This window comes from Babylonia areolata, chromosome 1 (genome assembly GCF_041734735.1).
Source record: "Babylonia areolata isolate BAREFJ2019XMU chromosome 1, ASM4173473v1, whole genome shotgun sequence".
NCBI classification, from domain to species: domain Eukaryota; kingdom Metazoa; phylum Mollusca; class Gastropoda; order Neogastropoda; family Buccinidae; genus Babylonia; species Babylonia areolata.
Genome location: NC_134876.1, coordinates 59,107,377 through 59,118,755, shown reverse-complemented (window position 1 = coordinate 59,118,755; position 11,379 = coordinate 59,107,377). Strand labels below are relative to the sequence as shown.

At 38.3% G+C, this 11,379-nt stretch overlaps 1 protein-coding gene across 1 annotated transcript; it reads left to right on the top strand.

Moving 5' to 3' along the window:
* The first annotated feature begins 218 nt into the window (after nucleotides 1-218).
* On the top strand, nucleotides 219-11,379 carry LOC143284734 (E3 ubiquitin-protein ligase CHIP-like). Its single transcript, XM_076591692.1, has 7 exons — nucleotides 219-419; nucleotides 1,678-1,876; nucleotides 3,875-4,040; nucleotides 5,011-5,086; nucleotides 5,641-5,697; nucleotides 7,146-7,262; nucleotides 8,331-11,379. Exons 1-7 carry the CDS (start codon nucleotides 330-332, stop codon nucleotides 8,454-8,456), a joined length of 831 nt encoding a protein of 276 aa, XP_076447807.1. The 5' UTR covers nucleotides 219-329; the 3' UTR covers nucleotides 8,457-11,379.

The window sequence follows — 11,379 nt, the reverse complement described above, 5'->3', positions numbered from 1 at the left end:
GAAATTTGGACGAAAACGAATGCTCTGCATGAAATTTTAGAAATTGCAGGCGGCATCGGCACTATTCACACAATTAGTTTCCTAGAATTTACAACAGAGTGTGATGTCCTCCCGTTTGATATTACAGTTTATAATGTCTTTAAAGATATAATCAAATTGTGCTATTGTATGGTAAAAATGTATACTTACGTTTCCATCGTAAAGTAATAACTACTCCCTCAGCATGAAACATGGAAGTTTCTTGAACAGCTTCTGACGACATCAACGACAGTAATTTCTGGAATACGCCATCACATTTGCAACCATCGTTGTCGTGTTGACGTGAAAATATGAGTGCTGTTGATCTGAAAAACCAGGGAAACAGGCTGTTTGCCGCTCGGAAGTTTGAAGATGCCATACACTGCTACACAAAAGCGATAGTAAGTCTTGCAGTCCAGATATTGGGAAGTTCAAAAAGCAAAACAAACATACATATAATCTGCTTGAGAGAAGGTCATATGATATGTGACTTTTGACAGGTTAGGTAACTTGATGATGACGTATCTGAGAACACGAAAAATCTTTCTTCCCAAAACCAAGGGGCGGAAAGGTAATAGATGATTAAATTGATTTTTCAATTATTCAGTTTATTGACAGTTGATTTTGAGAAATCATTTGACTGAATATGTATTTATGATCAGGATCAGGACAAATACATTGCAGGGGCCAATCTTGCAATTGTTGCAAACACTGTCCTTATAAATTTACTATTTTGTAGACTATTTTTTGTTTTCTACTGTTTCCCATCCGGTAGCAGTAGTAGTTGGTTTATTTTTTTGTTGTTGGTTTTTGGGGGCGTGGGAGGTGGTTTGTTTTGTTTTTTTACATGTGCTCTCCCAAGTTCCATTGCGACGATGGCCATATTGGCATCTTCAGTGTACAGATCCTGATCCTGATCCTGAACATTTCATTTGATTATGTCATCTGTGCTGCATTCAGTCTTGGCATTGATCCTTGATTGGTGTGCAGTGAGCAGCTTGACATTGGTTCTGAATAATTAACAAAAGTAACTTTCAATTCTTGTTCAGTGAAAGTATGCATACTTCATTTCTGGCATTTCATGGAAATGCAGGCCTTTTTTTTTATTCTTGAGTTTGCTTTTGCTGCTGTCTGGCATGAACTTTTCACTAACGGCTGATAGAAATGGTCACAACAGAAGTCCAACCAGGAATCAAACTCACAATCCACAGATAGGTCACCCCGAACACCTCCTCCTGACTCCATACTTGCCAAATCTCCCACCAAAATTACCAACGAACTCTACATAATGATTAACGATGTGGTTCAACAACATTCTTGTCGGGATCTCCATGAAGCACCAAGGATCGATACCCAGCTACTTCGCTCGGCAGTATCCACATTTCTTCCGACCCACTCCTCTGTGTGACTGATGGAGTGAACGTCCACATCTTGTTATGAACACTACTCATTCCATCTTGGGGGAGAAAATGTTGATATTGCCATTTTCTCATATATTTATTGATCAAGTGATTGTTATTCACCTGTCGGCCTTCAGCATTCTGAGGAAACAAACAAATGAAGATTTTGTTAAATGGTAACACCAAGTTACTAACACTAACAGTGAAGGTTATGACTATGCATCATTCTGACACTAAAGTTGTGTGTTTGTTTGAGCAGATGAAGAACCCAAACACCCCCACCTACTTCACCAACAGAGCACTTTGCTACCTGAAGCTGCGGAACTGGGAGATGGCCTCGCAGGACAGTCAGCGCGCCTTGGAGCTGGACCGCAATATGGTTAAAGGTCACTTTTTCCTGGGCCAGGCCCTTGTGGAGCTGAACATGTATGATGAGGCCATCACCCACCTCATGAAAGGTCTGCCCTGTGATGTGGTGTGCGTTAACTCACCAAGTACTGCCAGTTAGCTCTCCTGACCTTCCCCACAGACAACCCATTTTTATGGGTAAGAAATAAAATCACCAAAAAACAAATGTTGGAATTCATGCACTGAAAACTTCCAAACTGATCAGTAACATAACAAGTTAGTTCGGGACAAAATATAAAACTTCCTCCCTTCTTATGCTGTCATACACTGATACAGTGAGATGTTGAAAGTATCCATATTTTTTGTACAAAATTTCAGATCAAATCAAATTATTGTGCTTCGATCCTTGCTGACCTGTTCAAAATTTGCGCACACTGATGACTAAACAAATCCAGGAAAGCACAAAGAGTTTGAAACCAATTAAATTCAGAACGTTATATAGCCACGATAGTAGGGCCCTTCATCTAATTTTGTTGTCTGCCTTGTGACTGAAATGAAACTGGGTCAGATGCCATTGTTGACACGCACTGTTCACATGAACCAGTCACCACGAAAATAACTCCAGCTTGCGAGCACAGCAAGATGCACTGCATTTATTGGTCACAGTTGAGAGTGGACAGGTCAGTTAAGATATTCTTATCATTAAAAAAATTAGGTGCCACTCCAAAAAATTTAAACTAAGGCCCTGATCAGGGCCCTTCGTCTGAAACGATTGTGAACAGAAGGGCCCTGATCGGGGCCGTTCGTCCGAAGTAAGTTAAGCTGTTAACTTGTAGCTAGTGTAGGTCTATCTGTGATGAGGCCATCACCCACATCATGAAAGGTCTGCCCCTGTGCTCTGGAAATTTGATTGATTGTCAGTTGCTGAATCTGTGTAGGCCTTAACTAATGCAAATAAACCAGGGGAATATAAACCTTACTCATCATGTTGGAACAACACTCATCATGTTGAACAGTTTGGTTGTAAAACATTGCAATTGAACTAGAAAGTCTGTCTGTACATGAATCAGATATTGAAACTGTTTGGTACAATTGCATTTATTATAAATTTGTAACAGAGATCTATATTGTAAAAATGAGTCATGTGTAATTTGTAGGGCCCACAAATGCAAAAGTAAACAAAGCCACTGATTGATCTTGTGGCTGCAGAACAGAGTTCAACCTTGCTAGCAAACAGCATTTAATGGTTCGAGAATAGGACACATTGTGTGTGACAGTCAAGCCTGTGAGAAGTAGTAATAGGGGTGGGGGAGGTATCAGATCACAGTGTGTAAAACCAAGCAGAACACTAGAGGGAAGGGGAGGGTCTGTGGGGTGGGCCTGATGGTGTGTCTATTTTTAGGTCAGTGGGTTTGACAGTGGGCTGATGATTTTGATCCAGACATTACTGTGTTTTGTCTTGTGTCTGTGTGTATGGTGTATTTGTTCATGTGTATGTGTATTATACATGTGCAAAGTTTAATTTTTGTTTTAAAAAATTCTTATAGGTCACATATTCAGTTCATCAGAACAAAACAGTTTTTTTCTGTATTGTCAATTCATTTTCCTTTCACTCAGAAAATATATATTTACTTTTAACTATGTCAGTTAAGAAAGTAATCCAGAAAAAAAATCTTTTTTTTTTTTTGCAAAAATTCCCCAGCAAATAGGATTCAGTTATTTGCTGAATCCCAAGGCAAGCTGAGGGTTTATATTATTGTTATTCATTTTATTTCATTTATTTTCTATTATTTTATTTTGTTTATTTATTTATTTATTTTATCTGTTTATTTTTTCTTCCAGGCCTGACTAAACGCGTTGAGTTATGCTGCTGGTCAGGCATCAACTTCGCAGATGTGGTGTAGCTTATGGATTTGTCTGAACACAGTGAGGCCTCCTTGAGCAACTAACTGAACTGGACTCATTCGCAGGCAAAGAAAAGCATGAGCATTACATTGGGTAGGTTTATTGATGACTGAGAAGTCCAGTCCCGGATCTGATGTGTCAGTGGCACTTTGGACCTTTTAATACAGTGTTATTACTGTAACAGCATCATGATATGGTTACAGCACATGACCTGGCCAAAGATCAGAAGCTGAACTTTGGGGACGAGGTGACAGGCGCCCTGCGGCAGGCCAAGAAGCGGCGGTGGAATATGATTGAAGAAAAGCGAATCCAGCAGGAGATCACCTTACAGTCCTACCTCAACAAACTGGTGAATGAAGACAGGGAACGGTTAGTAGGCTTTGCAAGATGATTTTGTTTGTTTATTTGCTTTTTTTGGTGCCCAGAATTTGGGACATTTTGTTTTCAGTGTTTCAATAATGATGAGGGTAATGACAGTGCTGCTTTTGGGGTCTTGTTAGGGTTGGGACTACTCAAAGAGGCTTTACTTTCCACGATTATATTCTGGTATAAACCAGGCTGATACAGATTTGAGCTGTTCTCCCAAAGATGCATCCTTGATGTGGATGACTCTTAAAAAAAGATTTTAGCACACTCCACTCTGGGTAGAAGCTGGCCCCAGCTGAAAAAACCCACATCTGATGGGGCTTGAACCAGTTGTCAGTCTGTGATGCCAACCACTTCAGCATGGTGGTGGTGACTAAGAAGATATGAATATATTAATAGCTGTGAAAACGTTGTCTGTTTTCCAAAATTCAAGACTATGACTATGAGTATGCCCAAAGTCTGAGTGGAACTGTTTGCCTTTGAAATTTGCCTTTGAATTGAATGTGATTGATATATTTCAAACAGAGGATAAATTTTGCAGCCTTTCACAAGGTTCTTACAGCCAAGGCTCATACATTTTTTGAAACTTGTTAAATTCTGAGTATCGCTCTCAAGGTAGATTATAATTAGCATTTTGCAGCGTAGCACTCATACTGATGTTTAGTTTGTATTGTATTATATTGTTATTACTTTTTGTCACAACACATTTCCCTATGTGAAATTCGAACAGCTCTCCCTAGGGATAGTGCAACACTACAGTGCAGCACTATTGATGTAATGTTTTTTTGGGGAAAAAGACTGGATAGATGTTTATAACAATGGCCTTATATCATATGAGCATAGTGTAATTCATTCTCTCTTCTCTGTCTCTGTCTGTCTGTCTGTGTCTGTCTGTCTGTCTCTCTCTCTCTCTTATCTTTGTTTATTTCTTCTTTGTTTATTTTAAAATCATTTATGATTATTGTGTCACCAGGAGAATTGAGGAATGTAAGAAATGCTGTGGGGACAAAGAAAGTACTGATGAGATTGAAAAGATCGAATATGAACAGGTAAGTGATTTTCAGGGTGTGGTGGATCATATTTGAAATCTGTATTGCTGTCTTGGCATATATATATATATATATATATAAATTAAATCATAAAGCTGTGTAGAGTGATTGTGAAAATTGGTGGGTTTTTTTTCTTGGCTTGCTATTTTTTGTCTTCAGATGTTTCTCTGTTGTTTTGTGTATGTGTGTGTGTATTTTGTATGATATGAAAAACTTATTTTTTATTACTTTCTTATTTTCTTTTGTTGTGACCCTTTTGTGAAGTTATTTAAAAGAGAGAGAGAGAGAGAGAGATTAAAATGAAACCCTGACAAAAGATAGTTGGTTGCTTTTATGCATGATTTGTTTCATGTGAGGAATTATTTCCTATTCAGAGTGGATAGAGCATCATATTACATGACTTTGATCATAGCAAGAGTGGCAGTGTTACTCATCATCTCATTCTGTCACACATTCAGACATGCACACACTCGAACAGACATGCACACGCACATGCACATGCACATGCGTAGTGAATAACAATCTGGTGGTGTTGATCGTATTTTGTCCACCAGGACCTGAGGTTAAAAGAGGTCAACGAACTGTTTGCGCAGCTTGATGACCGGAGAAAGGTAGGGTGTGGATGTGTCTGTGTGAAATGCTTCCTTTGATAATATAATTCAATAACCAAACAACTGTAGGGATTCATGTGAGCATCAGACATCAGTCACTGGACCAGTTGTTCTTGAAAAGGACTAGTGTTTTCAATGAAATCAGCATCTCATCCAAATGACTTTTTGCCAAGTCGGACACAGCGTTCAATGTTTAAAGATTAAGACGCATCCAGTTATCTGTTTTTCTGGACTTGCAAGCTCAGCTGAAATTATTTCAACCCAGTATGTATGCAGCTTATACTCAAGGCCTTACTAAGCGTGTTGGGTTACGCTGCAGGTCAGGCATCTGCTTGGCAGATGTGGTGTAGCGTATATGGATTTTTCCGAACGCAGTGACGCCTCCTTGAGCTACTGAAACTGAAACTGCAGCTTATGGTCCTTTCTGACAGTGTTTACTTAGGCACTGTGACAGCGACTGCTTATTCAAGGAAACTAGAGCTAAAGTTATTCCATAACCATGCCGTTGAAGATCAAGCCAGTAAAAGTAGGTTCTTTTAAATCTTGATTAATCTAATGCTTAAGTTACAAGATATGTTTTTGAAATTTGGTAGATTTGATTTTGTAAAACTTGTCAGAAATGATCCACATATTGGTTTGTTGTGTGGGTTTTTTGTTATGTGAGTTTTTTGCTGTTTTTTCATCTAAAAGTGTACCTGAAAAGTGCAAAACCAATTTTTCCTAAGAGTCCAGACACTTTGTCCTATAGATTCCCAAAATGTCCTTGCTTTTCTTGAGCTAGGACATTACATTATGTCCTAAGATTTTGAATTTTCTGATAAAATACTGCAGCTCTCTGCTTTGAGTGTAATCTGGTGGTTGTAACTAAAACCATTGTTGTTTCTTTCATACACTAATGCCGTTGTGCTTGTATCTTTTTTTTTTCTTTTTTTTTCTATTGACTGGGCTGATTTATAGATGCCGTAAAGTTACAGGGACTACAAAGATGGAAGTTTCAAAAGTTTTAATTGATTATATTTCAGATGAAGTATGACATATCAAATCAAAAATTGATGTTTAATTACACATACTTAAAAATTGGTTTAATTTCATGTACTTAAAAATTGATGTTTTTGCTCAAGAATGACAATGTCCATACATTTTTGATGTGTCTTTAGGCTTTAATCATCCCATTACTACTGGTATTATCATGTTGGGTTTTTTTTTTTATAGATTTTGTTTTTCAGTTTTTTTAATCGGACTCCCTCTGTATTATGATTCCTTCTTACTGTTTTATAGCATTTTAGTCTATCAGTGACACTCTTATGCAAACACATGCATAGGCATGCATGCACACACACAACAGCAGAAAAGAAGTTTTATTATTATGTTTTGGGTGGGTTTTTTTTTTTAACCTGATAAAAGCTTTTTACTTTGCTTTTCTCAGTTTGGAACGTTTGTGTCTCCAGAAAAGAGATGTCCCAGACAACCTATGCGGGCGAATAAGCTTTGAGATTATGCGAGAACCAGTCATCACCCCCAGTGGAATCACATACGATAAAAAGGATATCATTGAACATTTGCAGGTGAGTATTTGCTCCTATACACTGCTCTAATCTACAGAGTCAGACAGCAGTTTCAGTTTCTCAAGGAGGCTTCACCGCATTTGGACAAATCCATATACACTACACCACATCTGCTAGGCAGATGCCTGACAGCAGCATAATCCAACTATTCAGGCCTCGAGTGCATGCATATATTATATATTTGTTTGCCTATCAGAGTGGATTTCTAATGCAGAATTTTATTAGAGGACAATACATTTGTTTCCGTGGGTTCTTTTTCAGTGTGCCAAGTGCTTGCTGCACACAGGACCTTGGTTTATCATCTCATATGAATGACCAGACACTTAGTTTGATTTTCCAGTCAAACTTTGGAGAAAGAGCGAGAGCGGGAACTGAATCCAGACCCTCACAGACACTGTATTGCTCAAAGGCAGACAGCACCTGTATGATAAGAAAAGAGAAATAGAAAAGAATCTTCAGATGATTTTTGGACCTGCCCTGGGTGTTTTATCACCAGTTTGTAAGTGTGCTCTCATAGTAGATTTGGGTGTGTTCTCACATTGGCATCATTCTGTTTTTGTTGTAGTTGATTTTTAATATCTTTTCCATTTGCAGCACTGACACTCACATCTTTGTACAACAATAAAATTTAAAAGAGGGGGTGGTGTCATGAGGATCAGGTTTCTGTGAGCGATCAACTTTTCTTGTTACTTTGGATAAATCGGGTAATCCAGTCATTTTTTCTTTTTTTTTCTTCAGGATCAGAAAAAGGGCATGGAAGGTTTTTGTGAGCCATCGCTGTTTGTTGTTGCTTTAGATGGATTTAACTATCAGGTTTTCATTATCTGTTTTTCCTTCCCCATAACGTTAGAAAAAGGGCATGGAACATTTCTTTGTCAGTCATCCTTCTTTTCTTTCCTTTTTTTCTTTTTTTTTTTTCTTTTCTTTTTTAAAATTTATTTATTTATGATACTTTAGAGGGTGGGTCAGATGCAGAACATTAAAAAAGATTGAAAAAAAAGAAAACGAAAAATCTTTTGTTTCACTGTCATTTTTTTGTTCTTTTTTTTTTTCTCTGTGACTGCTCAGCGGGTGGGTCACTTTGACCCAGTGACACGAACAACTCTAACCCAGGATCAGCTGATTCCCAACCTGGCCATGAAGGAGGTCATCGACACCTTCCTCGAGTACAACCCATGGGCCGAGGACTTCTAGCGACCCCTGGGGCGTGTGGCGGGGGAGGAGAATTTTGGGGCGGGGGGGTCTGCCTTGCAGTTTGGGGTTGTTGTTTTTTTTTTCCATTGGTGTTTCTCTTTCTCTGTGTGTGTGTGTGTGTATGTTTGCCTACATTGGTGTGTGCGTGCATGTGTGTTTAATTGTGTGGGTGTGGGTGTGCCTGCATACGTGTGTATGCTTGTGTGTGAGAGGATGAATGAATGAGGATGTGTGGGTGTGAGTTCTATAGAAAGAGAAACAAAAACAGTGAGTGTGTTTATGTTAAGAATAAGAGTGTGTGTGTGTGAGAGAGAGAGAAAAAGAAAGACAGAAAAAGTTCTTGTTCTTTAGAGAGACAGAGCGTGTGTGTCAGAAACAAGCAGAGAGAAAAGTGCTAACTGGTATGTTCAGCTGTTAAGTATGATGTAAATTATAATGTAGAGAACTTTTCATTTTAGTTTGTACTTGTGTAAGCAAGTGTACGCTTTGGTAACAAAAATATTCAACAAGGAATACAGGATATAATGATTTTTGAAAAAAAACATCACCCACTAATCAGCTTTCAGTCAAAGTTGATCTCAGTTGTGTTGAAGAAACTCAAAGTAGATCTGAAACAATACTTGGTACGTAGGTTTTGCCCTGCTTTGGAAACATTCTTTTGTCAGTAAGGGGATTCTGCTTTAGTTTTAAATGTACATTAATTTTGTGTGTACATGACTGAGGAGGTGATATTATAAGTGTGTGTGTGTGTTTCTGTTGTTTTATTTCTCAGTCACTGAAGTATTTTTTTTTAGATTGTTTGACAATATGGCAGTGAAATGGCTGTGTGAGATATTTATACAGTAAACTGTCTCGATGAGAGAGAGAAAATAACATTCTCACCCATTTTAGAGTTTTATGGCACATACAAAAATAAATACTTTTGGAACACAAATATGTGATGGTGGAACATTTTGTTTGGTTTTATCCATGGAAAGCAAATCAGGTTGGCTTTTTTTTTCCCAAAGACATTTTGTGTATGTGTACATATGTGTGTTTTTTGTGATGGTGTGCTTTTGTTAATGAGGGGGTGAGTAGGAGATTGCATATGACTCTGTTCTTTTCTGCAGAGGTACTATTGTTTTCCAAAGTGGTATTAAAGAATAATAATGATAATAAAGTTTTGATGCCATGTTATCCACAAACAGAAGTGTTGGATTTTTTATATAACATTTGGTGTTTGTTCAGGTTCTGTGGCTTTGATTATGTCCATAGATAATGGTTTTCTATGGGGATTTTTTTTTTCTTATTTTGCGGGGCAGTCTTGATAGGCCCTGTGTGGTTGGCTGGACTGACCAACAATGATTCATCACTTGAGTGCCCCCAGGCTGGAAATTTCTGTCCCCTTCGTGCATGCAAAAAAAATGCTGCATCGTCGTGGAAATTTTCTGATCACAAAGTCAATAATTAAATTCATGTGAAATTGTCATGATTGGATAGGGTACTCTTTCAGAAAAGTATTGGTTATATGTAATTCTTTCTTTTAGTAGGTCACATGCTAGAATTAGACTTTGAATTATTACCCTCAGTCACCAAAATATCCCTTGGCAAATAGTTGTCACCGAGCATAAAATAGGCTTGGCACTGAAAGGGTTAATGACTTATTTGCATAATATATCTTTCATTTATCAAAGTGATATGAGCAGACTTGGCAAAATGATTCCAACACCTCTTTCGGTAATGCCAGCTGACATTGTCTGCGTGTGGCTGGAATGCTCCGAGTTCGGGTCTGGGAATAGAGTGCTTTGGGTTTTGGTCCGACGCAGGGATGTTACACCACCAGTTGGTGAAAGCAAAGAAAGGAGTCTTCACCGTGCTTCCTTTATCACTATTTTATTTCTGTCATCTGCTTCTTTGTATCTTGTATTTTATTTTTGTATGTTAATTTATTTATTTGCATATATTTGTTTATTGAATTATTTATTAAGATTATTTTATTTCTTTGGTATGTTTTATATAAACATAGGGTAGGTGTTCACACCTTGACCAGACACATTGAGTTTATGTGCAGGTCAGGCATCTGTTCCTTTTTTTTTTTTCCTTTTTTTTTTCCAAAGCAGATGTCAACCAGTCTGAATGCTTTGAAATTGAAACTTCACTGTCTTGCCCTTTGACCATAACACCAGCAGTGGATGGAAGCAAAGAGGAGTTTTTCAATCTCTTGTTTTTGCAGAACATTTCCTGAGAGAGAGCTAGAGGTGTGCTGTAGTAGTGACAAGTAATCAGTTTCTCAACCATGAGATGTTATAAACCAGTTTAGTGACAGCTGTGTCTCTGTACCACTGTCTTTGTGTGTGTGTGTGTGTTGTGGTGTCAATTCCTTGCCTGTTCCTCTGCTTCCTTATCCCATTCTGTTGTTTCTAGTTCTTCTGCTGGGGTCTTACATGTTAATCAAGTGAGTATGTCTTTTTCACTCTTTCCACTCTGAGGGTAGACGCTAGGCTTCAGGTTTTCCAGTCAGTAGTCATTATGTTCTGCCTTCTGGGTCATCTGCTTTAACATCTTTGGAGGTGTTGCAAGGTATTTGTTGCTCAATGTTCTGTCACAACCTGCTTACCACATTTATAGCTGTTCTTTTGTTTTGGTCATAACTTGTTGTGTGTGTGTGTGTGTGGTGGTTTTTGTTTGATTTGTTTTGTTCGTTTTTAGTTGTTTTGTTGTTGGTCTTGCTACCCTCCACTGAAGCAGAGTATTAGACTATAATGTCTCAGTGTTGTTGGACACACGAGGCAGTCAAGGCGCACCACAGTCCATGGTCCTCAGCCAGTTTGCTGGTGTCTCCCCATTGTCTGTCAACATGTCTGAGATCTCTCTTCCATGTTTGCAGCCTGTTTATTTGGGGGCACTCCCATTAGAGTATACTATTCAATTAAAAAAGGGTTGG